This window comes from Lissotriton vulgaris, chromosome 7 (genome assembly GCF_964263255.1).
Source record: "Lissotriton vulgaris chromosome 7, aLisVul1.2, whole genome shotgun sequence".
Lineage (NCBI taxonomy): Eukaryota > Metazoa > Chordata > Amphibia > Caudata > Salamandridae > Lissotriton > Lissotriton vulgaris.
In genome coordinates, this window is record NC_141695.1 from 1,648,770,086 (window position 1) to 1,648,787,206 (window position 17,121).

Here is a 17,121-nt window from a genome sequence, read left to right on the forward strand (position 1 = left end):
ACGCTCCCATCGGGATCTGCGCGACTCTCGGCTGGAGTGTGACGAGCCTGAGGACAATGTGGTCTTTCCTTGAACGGCTCTTATGTGATGCTTTCTGGTGTCAGAACGAGACGACCTCGTTGTTTCGCTTCGCTTCTCTTTGTGAAAGTCCCCACACATCGCTTCGAAGTGATTCGTCCGCCCACATTTCTACATCTCTGACCCATGGCAGGGCAAGCATCTGCATGAGGGTAGTCATATCCACACCTGTAGCATTTTTTTGTCCTCTCTGGTCTCCTTTCCCTCCGCCCAGGTTCTCGCCTCCTGTGCTCTGGATATCTTTGAAGAGACGGCGGTTGTGATCTCCACTGATTGTCTTTCGAGCTTCTTCGACTGCTGCCTTTGGCTTGGATGCGACGCACTTGTTCATGGCTCACGTTGCGTCCTGTTTCAATGTTGGTGGCATGTTCCTTGGCCTGATAATAGACGCGAGTCATTTCTTCAATGTCGTCTAGTTCATGGGGTTTTCTTAACAGCCGCCTCCTGAGAGTTTCGGAGTGACACCCATCTATGATTTGCGATTTTATGGCAGCATCTGTTGAAAAGGTGTCGAATTCACAATATCTGGATAGCCGTCGCAGTCGGGTATTGAATGCGCTCATCGCCTTGTCCTTCCCTTGGCGCGCTTGATGAAACGCGTGGCGTTCATAGTCCACATTTCATTTATGGAGGAATTTCTTGTTCAGCGCTTCACGTACTTTGTCATAAGTTCCTGCATCTGCAGGGGGGAGGTCTTTGATTATTTTGCTTATCTCTCGACCTGCCAGGTTGCGGAGAGCGATCAATTTCTCTTTATCAACAGTCACTTTAGATCCCTCAATGTAATCTTCGAAATCTTCAAGCCACTCTTGCCACTTGGGACCCATGCTCCCTCCTGTGGTCAGTGTTAGGGGTACCGGGGCCCGCAGATGCGACCCTCCTGCAACAATGGGCTTGTCTTCCTTTCGCTGTGGGGATGTCGCTGGGGTCACGATCTTGGTGACGCGTGTTTCCCGCCTTTTCTGCCTCTAATCGAGCTGTTCGCAGGTGCCTGGATAGGTTAATTGCGGTCGTTTCTCTTTCAATGTTTATTTACCTTTGCTCGTGCTTGTTTGTTCTTGGTCACTTTGTGTTATCTCACACTAGTTATGCTTCTTTTTTGCAGCTCCTGCGCATCGTTTTCATTGACCAATCACCATGCCTGACTTTAAGATGGCCGCCCCACAATGACCAATGGGTCTGTCCTTAAAGCTGCCTGACTTCAAGATGGCCACCGTTGCTATCTGCATACAAGGCTTTCTCTCTGCTCACTCAGCACCCAGCTACTTCACTCGGGACTCACCGGCAGTCGATCTCAGGAGGCAGCACACTTCAGGATTCAGCTCTCCTCAGCAGCTGCCACAGTCAGGTGAGGTTGGGGTGGGCTCCCACCTTGCTTCGCCAGGGCCCGCGTTCACTCGGCGACAACGTGCCGAAGCTCACGCATCGGGCGTGAGGTTTCCGATGTCGGAGGCCACTCGAGCTCCGATTTCAACGCGCTCGACGGCGCTTACCAACGGACCTTCTTGGGGCAGCGTTCTCTGCTCGGGGCACATTTCTTCCACTTTGGGGTGCTAGGCAGAGTCAGAGTGGGCTCCCGACTTCTGTTCTTTCGGCGCACACCAGGATGCACGCATCCGGCGGGAGTTGCATTTCAGCGCGAACGGTTTCCTTTTCTCTTAGCGTTTCAGCGCTCGTTGCTTCGGCCCCTTCTTGGCTCCCTCGCAATCGCTGGAGGGACAGGGTCACCTGCTGCTGGCCTCTCTCTTCAAGCGGCAGCTCCGCTTCGCATGGCAGCGTTTTCCTTTTCTCGACGCTGCATGGGACAGGGCACTCTCGTAGGGTTCTGTGGGCAGTGGTCATGCCAATCTCACCCTCCTCGCCAGTTGTCGTGTCTTTCATGTAATAAAGACAGTGTATAACTATTCAAGAGCTTTATTACTCACGTCTTATTAGGTCCCTGTCCCTACTCTAACTAACCCCCATCCTGTCCACACTCCTCCTCTTCCCTTCCACCCAGCTGGCTCCACCCACCCCATCTACAAGAATGCTGACCACATAACATCCTTGTGGAAATAAATTGCAAAAATGGAGTTTGTGATACAAAGGAGGAACTCCTTGTGCAAATAACAAAGTGCAAGTGTGGTATGAGTGCATTACGAAAATACTTCTTGATTACAATGACGTTTTTCGTCAACTTCTCAGAATAACTGGTTACAAGGACTCTGCTCACAAGTCCACATTACAGTATCGTTACTGCCTAACAAGGACAATAGGGGCCACAAGGAATTTACCCTCTAGGCATTTACGATGGCTACCTTCATTTGTAAGTCTCATGAGAGTACACAATATCCTTACAATAAAACCAAAACTTTTCATCAGTCAAGCAAACGTTTTAATGAACAGCAACAAAATCTCTCAGCAGGGTTGACCTGCATATTTTGGACAATGCCAACACCTTCCAGCAGGGCTATAAGCCAATTAAACAAGCAGAGTGTTGGCACTGTTTCTTGTTTTATCAGCCCACACCCTCTGCTTCACTCCATTTCTACCTTCTTGCTCAAGCTTCCTAAGATCCCTGAGTCTAGTTGTGAGGATTGGGCATTTATCTAGTGTGCCATTGAAATCTACAATTATCTTACTTTGAATATCCTCCTTCAAGTCAACCATATAAGCTATAGGGGTCTAGCTGTTTGCTACAACCATTCAGGGCTCCTCCATTTTTTGAGGATCTTGTTTTTGCTAGCCTTTGTACTCTGCACATTTTACCACTGCAAAGCAGCACTAAAGTGAATGTGAACACTCGTTAAAATATGGTAACATTGGCATATTCCCAATTGGCACTTAAATGTTCTTATAAGTCCCTGATAATAAAGTGGTTCTACATGTACCCAGGGATTGCAAATCAAATGCTACTAGTAGGCCTGAAACAGTTGTGCCAACCACTTACGTAGCCTTGTCAAACGTGTCTCAGGCTTGCATAGCAGCCTGTATGTGCAGTTATACATGTTGAACTGTCAAAATAAACCTTCTGCCAGTCCTACACCTTCATTTTTAATACATATAAGTCACCCCTAGGCTATGCCCTGGACAGCCCAGAGGACAGTGCACAGTGGGTTTAAAAAGTAGGAAAAGCAATTTTAAGTTCTGTATGTCCTGGTAGTAAAAAAAAGTCTAGTTTCCAAATGGGAACAAATAACCAGTTCATGATTGGTGTCTTTGGAACTGTAATGAAAAATCCTCTCTCATAGTGAAGTCAGATTTTAAATAACGTTTTTGAAAATGACACTTTCCTTTAGAAAACAGAAATTTCTATGGGATAATCACCATCCCTGTAACATATTGTCCATTTTTTTTAACCATTGTGGTGGTCCCTTTATGTAAAGAATCCTAGTATTCCAAGATGTAGAATGACAACAATAATTTCAAAATGCCAAAAAGGCAGTGCATTTTTAAAAAGTCTCACTATAATGTTTTTTTTCAAAACTGATTGATGTAGAAGAACACTGACCTCCTCCAAGATACACTTTTATATTGCAGTTCTCTGGGGCATGCACCACGGAAAATACACTTCCTGACACCCTGCAGTAAAAATATCCCAGAAAAAAGACTTTGATATTTTATTAGCTACATCAAAAACACTGCAAAGAATGCCTCCAGCAGCCTGTCTTGAAGCTATTGCTGCTCTGCACAAACACTCAACAGCGAGCCCCTGTTGTGCTTAGGCAGACTCTTGGAACTCTGTGGAGTTTAACTGAGAACATCAGCGTCTATTGGAGCACTGCTTAATTTGTAGCAGAATGTGTGCTGGTGCCCAACACTCTCCAAAGAATCCTGAACATAAGGGGATGATGGACGGGGAGCTGAAACTAAAGAAGGATGGTAGATTCAACCCAGATTTGTGACGGGGTGAGTGTCTGAAAATTTTCAGCGCTCCATCCATCATCTCCTTGTGTTTACCTTATTCGCCCTAGGTTGGCAGGGTATGCCCAGATGTGGGCCTCTTGTTCACTGCATCACTGGATTCAAGCTAGCCTGGCTTTTCAGGGGTGTTACCCCGAAACCGGTCCCAGGATGCTTGTTTCCGTTCCACGGAAGACCTGGCTTGGCATTTCGGGCTGGACTGTTCCTATGAGGAACAGGGTCAAGACTGCTTTGCATATTGCTGGGTCTGAACTGGGGTGGCAAAGTGAACTAAAGAACGATGGTAGATTCAACCCAGATCTGTGACTAGGGGTGAGTGTCTGAAAAGTTTCAGTGCTCCGTCCATCATCACCTTGTGTTTGCTCTATACTTATGGGTTAAAAGCTCCACCAATTTTCAAGTACTGCCCCTGTGACATGTGTTGTTACTCAGAGCTTGTGAGCACTATTTTCTTCTTTAACCTGAACACTGGAGACCAGTGCTAGCGGTTTACAGAGCTCTGTTTTAAACGGGGCTGTAAATGTTGCTCTTATCTTGCCACGTTTGCTGTGCAATTCAAAGACAGAGGTCTGTCTTGGCTGCAGCTGCCTCCTACTCCCTCCTGCTTTGAAATGCACAGCCTGGTGTCACGGTCCCTGCCATCCTGTATTCTGTGAGCCTGTGTAGCTATGTACTACACTTTTGTCTGTTTTCACATCATTAGTGAACTGGTATGCTGTCCTGAAAGGCTCACCTGTCCCTGGCATACTGAAAATCCACCATTTAGTCTTACTCCTAAATGCTTACAAAAATCCCCTCTCCGTCTTTGATGAAATGAAGACTTTCTCTTTATTCATTTGCTTAATCTTAAATATAAACATAAATTACTTGTGAAAATGAAAGCAAATCAGGTTTAACATTTCTTTGCTAATTTCCATATTTGCTGTTTCGAAATAGTAGTTTATTTTCTCATCTGAAAATCAGCAAAGTTTCATTAATGTTGCAGCTACTTTCACCTCTCTGTTGCTCATCAAACCATGACTGAGCAAATTAACCCCTTGCATTTGTATTTAGTTTCTCTGAAATGTATTATTTTCCTGTCTTGCCTTGTGCCCTCAAGAGCTAAATAAAAAGAAAAGCAAGAGCTCTCGCCAGCTTCATTCACTGTATAACCATGATAAATAAATGTATAAATAATAAGTCAACAGATCAATAAAAAAATAAAAATATCCAGGACTTGTTTCGTAAGCACAAAATACAAGCATTTGCAATGCAATAGGTCTCGCATTTGCGAGAGTTTGACCTATTGGCATTGCAAATGACAATGCCTTTTATTTATGTGTTTTGAAAACCATTGTCATTTAGAATGTAAACACACACTTTGTACTTATAGTCCTTGCTTACGAGAAGCAAGACCGGTAGTAACTGCACCTCTTTTACTGCCAGCCTTGCTTCTCATGAGCAAGAACTGGGTGTTTACGCACCGCTAGCAGGTTTTCAAAACACATAAATATAAGGCATTCTCATTTACAATGCCAACAGCTCAAACTCTCGCAAATGCGAGATCAATTGCATTGCAAATGCTTGTTTTGCTGCAGTGCTCGGCATGGTCCGGTAAAGTTTGCACATTTTTACAGGAGACGTCACATGTGGGTGGTGGGGTTGCAGTCAGGATGATTGACAGATCAGCTGCCGCCTCCTTGTGGTGAAGTGCGCCTGTCGGGTTGGACTGGTGCCTTGCTCTCACCAGCCTGACATGCGCACTTGAACCCTCGTCTACCTACACAATGTGGGATCCTGGGGGATTATAGCCACAGCTCCAAAACCTCCTAAGAAGCTCTGGCAGCCCCTGACCGAGCCAATCCTCATGTTGCTCTCATGCTGTTTCCTAACATAAACTAATTCTTCGCTATGATAAGAACACCACTGGCAAGTCACTCACATATTGTTTTTTAAAATATATTCTTTCAAGGACTTTGTCGTTACCTAGAATCAGCTCACTGCCCTGCGACACAACTAGGAGCTGTGATACAGATTTCTCGGCTCAGCTGTCTCAGGGAAACACCAGAAGAAACAAGCATTTGCAAAGCCAATAGGTTTCGCCTATGCAACATCTCTGGGTTTTGTCAATTTTTTAAAGACAGGTTGCACAGAAGTGCTCCCTGCTCTACCAAATGTGCTATGACACGGTCAACGCTGGAGTTGTTAACAAACATTGAAAAAGCTAATAGATGTCACATAGACAAAACCTATTGGCTTTGCTTCTCCCAACTGGATGCACGGCACTGCTTTTACAATTTTGTTGAAGAATATTTCAGGAATAACAATCGAGTACATTGCTCTCTCTTTTTTAACCATTTTCCCGATTTCAAAATATGTAGCCCTCTTTTTTACAAAGTCACAAAATGTCTGTTGCATTTCTCAAAACGTTTGTTTTTCTAATACTCATGTGTTGTGTTCTAGAATTAAAAATTGTTTCTCAGATTTCTTTCAACTTATTTTCCTGGTCCGATCTATGTCTATGAAACTGTGCTACTGCGTGCCTCTTCCAAAAAAAGGATGCCCCTTTCTTAGATTATAGCCAGGCTAATGAGGTCTCTTAGTGGTCAAGCCCATAGTGACCATAATGATAATTACGTATTTGTATAGCGCATGCCTACCCGGAGGCATCTCAGCGCTTGTACGAATACCGCTAAGGAACCCTTCCTGGCCTTTCCCTGTGAAGTGCCCACTCCTGGGCACCCCCAAGGTGAGGCCAGGCATCTTAGCGTTGTTGGGGCCGTTGTGGAGATTAAGCAAGCTATTGCCCAGAGTTGCAGAGTAGACTCTTGATTAGAATAGGCACCGAGGCAAGAATCATCAGGTCCGAGAAAATTGAGCCCAAGACCCGCCGAGGCAGGAACTGAACCCCGGTCCCGGGCCAGACTTCTACATCAGGGTCTGCCGCTCTAACCATTGAGCCTCACTTCTCCACACTCTCCATGGAGTTCGAACACATCATCCATGTTTGAGTGAACACCCTGTCTCCATCTTGGACAGCCATAGCAGTTTTTTTAAAGCAGGCTTTCACAAACGTTTTGTGGACGCTTAAACTCGCTGTATTAAGTATTCATCATCATATGAAATATATCGACCTATAATATAAGTTATTATGTAGTCATGAATTTTCTGCTATTATCCTCTATGAGGCAATGCTTTTTACAATATAATTTGGCTTTTATACTCTAGTCCCATACAACTATTGCACCGCATTTGGATGTTAGATATATGGTTCTATTGACGTGAAACTGCTTAGGATTCCAGACCAGAAGGCCAACCCCTGTGTCCTCTGGCAGAGCATCCCTCTTTAAGGCCCTTGTGAAACTGCCACTATATGATAACTATTTTCACTATAAGGCATCAGTTTCTTTAAACTATTTAAACGTGAGTTGTCTTTTGAGTTGGTCAACTATACTGCATATTACTTTTTACACATGTCGCTGTTTATGAGACAGGGGTCTTGATGACCAGTATTGAGGCCTGCCTTTTATTGCACTTCCTGTCGAATTAAAAACTATTTGCAAGGAGAAAGGACAGGTTGTGCTGAAGCTACTCTGAGGCAATGTGGGTGAAGAGTTTTCGCTGATGAAAGGTTGTCGCCTGCTGCGGGCAGGCCTACTACACAATATTAAAACCACTTCGATGGCAGCAGTGGAGAAAGCCACAGCAGAACCGGAACAGCGGACGGAGGGCAGGGGGTTTGGGAGAGGGACTGGGGGGCGATAAACTCCAAAAGTGCATGTAAAAAGATGTACTTGTATGGAGTGCACGATGGGAAATGAGAAAAAGTACCTTTAGAGTGGTAGCCAAGTAGAGGGGCGCTGGCCAGTAACCAGTGACCATACACTGTACTTTGGCCAAGCTCCACGGCATGGACGGCAAAGCAGACCAGAAAGTGAAAGCAGATGATGTGCTGGGCAATCAGAAGCATGAATTTAGGACGATTTTGGTATCAACTAATGGTAAGTTCAGGTAAGTATTGGTCGGGTTATTATCCCTTTTTAAGATTCTTTTTTGTTTGACTAGAAGAGATTTAGCAAGAACAGCGCTGTGTAAGTGAAACCTAATAAATGACCTTAGGGGCGGACATGCTCATGTAGCTCCCTGCCAGAGCCTATGGAGCTTTGGTCTCCTGCTCGCCATGAGGCACAGCTGTAGCTGCCTATTGAAATGAAGCTGAGGCATGAGGCGCTACCAGGATGGGCTGTAGAAACTTACTGAAATCAGGGACGTACAGCCGCGGTCGGTAGTAGGAGTTCCTGCAGTGCACGCAAAAAAAATCGTTTTATTTTTTTATATGTTTACTTACCTGTTAAACTCCGTAATCCATACATTACTACCCCCACCCTGCCCCACCCCCTCCCCACCTCACCGCCCTGCAGGAACTCCTACTACCGACCGCGGCTGGGGACGTAGCTAGCATTGGTGCAGCAGGTGCAGTGGTACAGGAGCCCAGAGCCCTGCATAGCCATTGAACCCTGACAATTGCTGCATTTTACTATCTCAACAGCAGTTAAATGGTCTGTTTGCCTTTCTTGCACTACTGCCAGAAATAGGTGTTTCGGTGAGCTTAGAGAAAGCGCTGTGTTATAGGGCAGATCAGAAGATTCCAAAATTTGATAAGTACAAAATTAATGGACAGTCCCTGAAAGTGCTTTTATCTGTCATGTAACTGCAAATTGCACCCTTTTCTGTTCATTCTGCATGCATAAGCACTAACACACACATATGCTATAATATTATGAGCTTGAACCACTGATCTCTGTGCAATAGCCGTTGAGTAGAGGTAAACGAATCCAGCAGAATTTGTTGTACCTGTACTGTGTCTGTAAAAAATGTACATCACTGCTACCTGGTCTGTGTGTTGCCTATGTTGCATCTTTTATGCGAGGGAGAAGTGCTATATGTACACCATAGCAAGGGCCTGAATTAGGCTTTGGTGGATGGATAAAGTACTGTCACCATGATTGGGTACTTTTACTCCCACCATATTGAGGGTGCTTCACCGACCAAATTTAGAGATGTCTACTGGCCAAGAGGCATCTCTTTTATTGCCAGGAACCGCCATCTTGGTGGTTCCTGAAAATGCATTGAAAGCTTGTTGGATGGCTCTGTGAACATGAAGCAATTTTTTTTAATTTTTTTTTTAAAAAACCAAATCCAAAACGGAAATTTTGTTCAAAAACACACACAAAAAAAATGATTCACTCGTCAGTGGTGTGGGGTCATTTTTTCCTTTTTCACTGTCCCGCACCAACAGATTTTTTCCTGGCGGCGGTAAACTGTAAAAACGTGCCTTTTTGTCCCCCACTCGAAATATGTATGGCAATGTTTGTCTGTGGTGAAGACAGAGTGATCTTTGTTATCGAAATACTGAAGGTCCACCCATCTCTAAATGAGTCGGGCGGACCTTCGGTTTAGCAGAGAGATACTTCATCATCATTGTGGAGTACCCTCTCTTGCCATAATCCCAGACAACTGGACAGGAGTCAAGAAGAGGAGGTCGGATTTCACCCCAATTCAAACTTCAGTCTTTTTTGCAGAGTCCCCTCTATATATCACTAACAGTAATGCTGGAGGTTCAGCAACAGCCCTATTAGAATTGTCCCCTTTGCTGAGAAGTGATGGAGCTGTCGAGTTACAATATGAAGCAGCCCTGATGGCCTGCATATATATTGACCAGTCGAGCCATAGCCCCTCTTCTAGATGCCTTTGCTGTCTCATTAAATGGCAGTAGATCTGCCAGGAAGTGAAGGCACTGTCCCTTTAAACGCACTATCCCTTTAAACTCTTTGAGGGGTACTAGCTCTATTCGTAGTAAGTGTAACGCTAAGAAGGGAGCACACCTTTCCCTGGCAAGTGCAGAATTCCTGTTAGGAAACTCTGGCAGTGCCAGATTAAAGGTAAAACAATAAGATTGTGCTGCAATATTGCTGACCTTTTCTAAATATGACACTCTTCCTGAATGTTCCTTCTGTCTCATTAAATGTGCAGCTTGATTTTGAAAAAGCACAGATGCTTTGTCACACTTCCTTTCTGCATGCACTATACGTGCCCAGGAGTACACAAGGAAGCTCGGTCTCAAAGGTCATTCCCTCTTTGCTGCGACTACCAACACATGTCAGTGCCTTCTTTGAAATCACAACCTGACACAAAACCCACCTACATTCTCATTTCACCAAAGCATTTCACTGGAAAAAGCCAGGTGTGTTGGCTTAGTTCTTCTGCCTGTGACAACATGTAATCCCTGCATTGGTTCAAGCTGATCCCTTGCATTTTTTTAAAGTTGAAATGGTGCCCACTGGTAAAGGCATGTTGACCAGAGCTACATTTTGTGAGATGTGTTCATATCATAATCACCGGTAGGGTAACTTTCAGCCAGTTATTTAGGGGAGCCTTTGGGGAATGAAGAGATACTTGTAAACAAAGAGAAAAGCAGTTTAGGAGAGGTTTGCAATGATAGGGGACACCAAATGACAAACCCCATAGAGACTTGTTGACCTGAAGCTCTGTACTTCATGGCAATGTGCCCTTTAAACAAGCATCCAATCATAAATGGGCATACATTCGAGGTTTACTTTAAAGGAAGTGCAGTGGGTAAGCTTGGTGTACATAGCACAGTGCATGTAATAATAACTTGTGTTTAATATAGCAAATGCTATCAGACTTTAGCTGTTTCTAAGCACTGTCAAATATGTCACTAATGATCAACTTAAAGGCACGTAATTTAGTGACATTAGAAATATGAACCTGCCTTGTCCTGATTGTGCCCTTCAGATTACTGCAGACGCCAGCTGCCAGAGTTGCATTTCTGATCTTACTATCTATCTAAAACACATTCATGCCATGACCTCTATTTAGCCTGTGTGTAAATCATGCCATGGCATGGCATAACGTGTGTTACTAGAGGGGCAGTAAAAATATTAAAACTATTGAGGCAATGTACTTTTTTTTTACATATATGTTAATATGGTAATATATACATATATAGCAATGCGTTTTACATGCAGGGCTGTCTGGAAACTATCAAGTCTTTAAACAGAAACTGTGACGTCAATGCATGCTTTAAATAAAGCACCAATAGGGGAGCGACTTTCACCATTATCAGGCTGACATCATTGACCAAAATCTTGACAAAGCTTTACAGCAGCCTTGGCGACGGGCACCCTTTCATCAGAGTACTAGTAGCATAATGATAAGCACTCTGAACTATGTTGAGCAGTTCATCTATTTCGGACCTCCACTTGCACATGATTCCACCATGTTTGATGGCATTCAAGTGGTGAAGTTGTGGGAGGAAACTGAATGCACAGGCATAACAAGAGGCATAGTGGGCTGGCACCTTACTTTAAAATGTGTTTATTTCTCTTGGCAAGGGGTGTTTAACTCTCTGGCCCTGTTTCTCCTGTGGCAGAAATATATTAGCCTGTTAGGTACAGATATGGGGGCAGATTTACAAGCCACTTGCGCCACTTTTGGGTCACTTTTACCATGGGAAAAGTGGCGCAAAAGAGGTGCAAGTGCCTTGTAAATCTGCCCCATGGTGTTTTGTTTTGGGGGCACAGATTTCTGACATGCATGTCAGACATGCTTTCCTGTTGTGGAGAAATGCAATGCTGCTCCCATGTACCTTGGTGGATTCTTCACTTCCAAACTGCCTGCTAGACCTACTGCTTTCTTTTCAATATATTTGAAATATGGGCTATAAAATGCATAACGAGGCCTAAAGTTTTCAGTGTCCTATTGTTTTTTACGAGCAGCTATTTCGACCCCCCCCCCCCCCCCCCCCCCCGCCCCGAAAAAAAAGAATGCAGAGCGTCGTCCACGTTCGTTCACGTGATGCAAGTGTGGCTGATATTTTTTTAGGTCGAGCCTGGGCAGCGCATTTGCTGCTCTGCGAGGCATGCTGCATTCAAGAATGGACTTGAAGCTCCGCCCATTCTCCACCGATATTTGTCATTGGCTTGTGTCACTTTCCAGGCAGTCTGGGACAATTGCGGCTGCTTCTTTGAAATGCAATAGGTCTCTCATTTACAAGAGTTTGAGCTTTTGGCATTGTAAATGACAATGGGCTAGTTGTATGACCCTAAATTGCTGTCGCAAATGGGCAATCGGCCTGTTTGCGATTTCATTTTAGGGCCATGTACAAACCTCATTTTGCAAATCAGTAAATTTTAACAATTTGAAAAATGAGGTTTGCGACTCGGTATTAGGAAGGGGTGTGCCAAGGGCGTCCCTTCCTGATAGCGAGTGCAATTGCCATGTACCATTGTTTTGCGACCACAGGGTTTTCCACACCTTGTCAAAAGGGTTGTAAGCCACTCGCAAACGGGAAGGGGTCCACAGGGGACCCCTTCATCTTTTGAATGGGTTTGCAAATATTTTTAAGAGCAGGCAGTGGTCCCAGGACCACTGCCTGCCCTTAAAAAATGAAACTGAAAAGTTTCATTTTTATTTTTTAACTGCAGCCCATTTTCCTGCATTTAAAAAAAACTGTTTTATTGAAATAAAGCAGTCACAGACATGATGGTCTGCTGAGCCCAGCAGGCCACCATCCCTGGGAGTGCTAGCCATTTCCAATGGGGTGACAAATAGCGACAGCCTCATTATTATTCATGAAGCATGCAATTTGCGACCCCTTTGGGAATCGTAAACAGTGTCTCGACACTGCTGTACATTAAGTTTAGCAAGTCGCAAATTGCGAGTCGCAATTTTGTGCAATTTGCAACTCGCTAAGCTTGATGGTCGTGCATCTGGTCCTAGCCCCAATGCCTTTTATTTATGTGTTAATGATCAAAACAGATAAATAAAAGGAATGCACGCCCTATTGCATTGCAAATGCTTGTTTTTGCCTGGGCTGCTTCTGGGGCCCAGTTGGCCCTGGTGAGTACAGATGCCATAGCAAGCCTGTAGGGCCCATACACTGAGATTTTAAGCTTGCACTAGTGCAAAAAACTGAACTAAATATTCGTTGCAGAAACCAGGCATCCAAAACCCAGAAATTGCAAATACTTGTCCCTAAAATGCCGGCGGCCTGGTTATGACAGCAACAACAGGATATGTGTGTTCATCCATTAAACATACAAGTCACGAGGAAAGAATTAATTTCCATTTGCTAAGCCTACTGTATGTCTTTAAAAACTGAAGAATAATTGGTTCGCTGGAACAAAAACAGAAGAATTTGAATTTTTCCAGCTGAGAGCACATAACTAAGAAATCCTGATGTAATTTTTTCTCATTACCAGAATGTTTCAGTTGGGAAATTAAAGTCGATGCTTTCTTACCAAACAAAGAATACACAGTTCCCAGGATAATGTCATCTTTCTTCGATATAGTTGAAATAAATTCGGTGTAATCAGAAGCATTTCCCATCTGCAAAATATAAAAGGCATGCACGAATTAACATGGCTTTTAGAGAAATTGGTTAAATAGGGAAATCACATTTTTAAAATTAAAAAAAATGAAATCATTTTTCACAGTGAAGTGGTCTTGACTGGTTAGGGCGGTGAAGGGCTTGGCCATAAGCAATCAAGGAAATTAAAAACATGTGGTCCTTCTTGTAGAATCTGAGGCCACATCATGTCTGTGCTCCTCTCACGTGCCTGGGCAGTCAATGCACTTTTTCAAGGAACACTTCCTGAACCAAATAAACTTGTTTTCTACCTACCTACCTCCCTGAAGGACACAAAGCTGTCAGTGTGGCATGAAAGACGTATCTACTGACTGAGTGGTCGCAAAAGAATAGCAGCAGACAGATATACATACAATTATCTTTCTTTGGCCTCTCTGCGGAGCAGGCGGACATTTTTGAGCCGCAATCATGGCTGCCCTAAGACCTCTTGTCAAACCGAAGATTCTTAAGAAAAGAACCAAAATGTTCATTCATCACCAGTCTGATCATTATGTCAAGATTAAGCGTAACTGGCGCAAACCAGGAGGTATTGATAACAGAGTGCGCAGGAGGTTTAAGGGCCAGATCCTGATGCCCAACATTGGTTATGGTAGTGATAAAAGGACCAAGCACATGTTACCCTCAGGCTTCCGAAAGTTTCTGGTACACAAAGTGAAGGAGCTGGAGGTGCTAATGATGAGTAACAAGTCCTTCTGTGCTGAGATCGCCCACAATGTTTCATCCAAAAACCGCAAGACCATTGTAGAGAGGGCCGCCCAGCTCGCCATCAAACTAACAAATCCAAACGCCAGACTGCGCAGCGAGGAGAACGAGTAGACTGCTCTTTCTTTGCGGCTGTTATTTGCAAATTTGCATACAATTACCAGGAACAGCAAATTATGTGTATTTATTTTATTTGGTTACTATTGGTGCCTGCATGAATCCTGTTCTTTCCTTTATGCATTTCCAGGTAGGAGGAGCATTCCGCTCATTGCTGGAACAGTCTCACAAAATGGTCAATTCTTAAATGTGTGTTTGAGTGAAAGTTTGGCTGGGGCTTGGCTTAGATGTTGGTGGACCGGGTCCTCTGCCACCGACATGGTGGACACACTTGGAGGAGTACCTTGGCTGCCAAACTGATGGTCCACCCACTCTATTTAGATTCGAGCAAATGGTCATGTTTCTGACAGTGGAGACCCTGCCAGCTGGTGGAAACCCTACAGTACTCGCCCAAGTGAGTTGGGGCCAAGGGCGTCGGCACATCGGACTATCCACCCGATTGAGAGTAGATGGTATGCATTTCTTTTTAGTTCATGTCTGCCAGGGTCCCAAAAAAAATTTCAAATGACCCACCACGCCCTGGCTGAAAACTTCCAGGGTGTTAGTTAGAAATATTCGTTTTTTGTTTTTCAAAAACAAACTCCGGCTTTCAGAGTTTGTTTTTGAAAATCAAAAAAGTTTGCCGAGCGGCTGCCTGAAAGATGGAGGCTACTCAGCAAACTTTCAGTTCCTTCAGAAAATCCATCGAGGCCGCAACTCCTCTGATTGCTCCGATATGCACAGGGCTGGCAGAGATCTCTAAATAAGGGCCCTTATTTATGAGGCCTTGCCTCAGTTTTGCGCTGCCGGTGCGTCACTTTTTGTGACGCACCAGCGGCGTAAAAAATGCGCCTTGTTGCGTCATATTTAAAAAGTGACGCATCTAGGTAGATGCGTCACTTTTTAAACCCTTGCGCCACATTATACCTGCATCAGAGATAATGTATGCAGAGGGGGCGTTCCCCCGCAAAAAGCCTCGTAATAGTGACGCAGTGAAATCTAAGAGATTTCACTGCGTCACTTTTAGGATGCTGTTGCGTCAAAATCTTGCGCCTGCCTCACAGCAGGCGTAAGACTGACGCAAGCCCTTTCACATGGGGCTTTCCCCATGTGAAAGGACACATTGCTGGAGTTGCGTCACTTTTGTGACACACTCCAGCAATGCGTCACTTTTGCGCTTACAGATGCGTCAGAAATACTGACGTATCTGTAAGTCCTTGCGAAATGATGCGACATACATTAAATATGACGCATCATTGGTGTCGCAAGGAGTGCGCAATGAAAAGTGACGCATCGCTGTTTTCACGCAGCGATGCGTCACTTTTCATAAATGAGGCCCAAGGTGGGCAGAAGTCCAGCCACGTAGTGGACATAATTAGCTCTGACACTCGGCCAAATATTGGTCCACCAGCCCTACTTTGAATGAGGCCATATAGATCAATCAATCTATGTACAAAATGTGATAAGTGTGAAGCTGTATGTGATGAAACGCAGTCTTTTGGCTCAACTGAAGACCTGGGGGTTTGAACATCAGTTTCACAATAGACTGGTGCACTGTTACAGTCTGTGTATCACAGGTACACTGGGCCGGTGTGCTACAAAACCAATAGATGGTAAACAACCCTGACCACAAAACCGTCAACCCACATGTTGTTACAACGTGGTCATTATAACGACTGTAACTCGCGCCCCCGCAATGCACTGCTGATGACGTCACATATTATATCATTCATGACATGGTCAGTGACATCACTGATGACATCTCAAAGACATCACTGATGACATCATCCAGTGACTGTGTGTTTCTGTAAAGTTTAAATATGTTTTATATATATTCCAAGGTGTATTGAAAAATGAGTGGGTGTATAAGTGTCTGGATGAAGGATTGAGTATGTGAGTGACTGACTGTATATGTGAGTGATTACATGTGACTTACTGAATGCATGGGTTAGTGACTAAACTGTGTGAATGTCTGTATCAGTCTGTCTGTTGTTGTGTAATCAGCTGCATGGGTTGGTCAGTAGCTACATGAGTGTCTATATGGGTTATTGATTGGTTGCCTGAGTATTTGTATGGGAGACTGGGTGTGTGTGTGGGTGGGTGGGAGGTGTGTGACTCTGTGCATTGATGTGTGAGTGGTTGATTCACTGGGTGTATGGGTTCGACAGTGCATGTGGAAACAGCTGCATGGGTAGGTGAGTGTGTTTATGGGTGTGTTGGTGAGTGAATGGATGTCTAGGTGGTACATGTCCAAGTAACTACATATGTAAAAGGTAGTGTATGTGAGAGTTAGAGTATATAAATATCTATACGTAAGAGTCAGTGATTGTGAGAGTGGCTGTATGGATGAGTGAGTAATTGTATCAGTGATTGTATAAGAGAGTAAGTATGCATTAGTATCTGTAAGAATAAATGAAGTGGTGTGTGTATAACTGTATAGGTGAGTAAATGGGAGTGTTATTGATTCCTTGCATGACTGTCTAGGTGTGTGGATAACTCCATGGAAGAGTTTTGGTGGGTGAGTGTCTGTACAGGTGTATGAGTGCATATGATAGTTTTGTATTGATGAGTGGCTGCATGTATGAGTGATTTTATGGATGAATGAGTGGATGTGTGTGTAGACCTGTGAAACAATGAGTGTGTATGTAGTAACTGGTATTGGTGTATCGATGGTTTCGAAAATGGTCGTCTATATTTTACGTGGGTGTATCAAAGGTTACATTAGAGTGTGAGGCGGTGCATCATATTTTCACATGGATGATGCCATCAGTGATATCATCAGTGATGTCATTTGAGATGTTATCAGTGATGTTATCAGTGATGTCACTGACCATGTCAAGAGTGATGTAATAGGTGACGTCAACAGCAGTGCATTGCGGGGGCGCAAGTTATAGTTAGCTGAACTAACTTTA

General features: G+C 44.2%; 1 protein-coding gene and 1 pseudogene across 1 annotated transcript in view; one reads left to right on the forward strand and one right to left on the reverse strand.

Annotated features, from left to right (window-relative positions):
* The window catches only part of LOC147706203 (opsin-5-like), a 419,843-nt gene that overhangs the window by 206,702 nt on the left and 196,020 nt on the right, over positions 1-17,121 (reverse strand). Inside the window, exon 2 of the mRNA XM_086929045.1 lies at positions 13,284-13,371. Coding sequence (XP_086785171.1) covers positions 13,284-13,371 — 88 coding nt within the window. The remainder of the gene's footprint in view (positions 1-13,283; positions 13,372-17,121) is intronic.
* Positions 13,778-14,253, forward strand: LOC147706204 (large ribosomal subunit protein eL32 pseudogene; annotated as a pseudogene).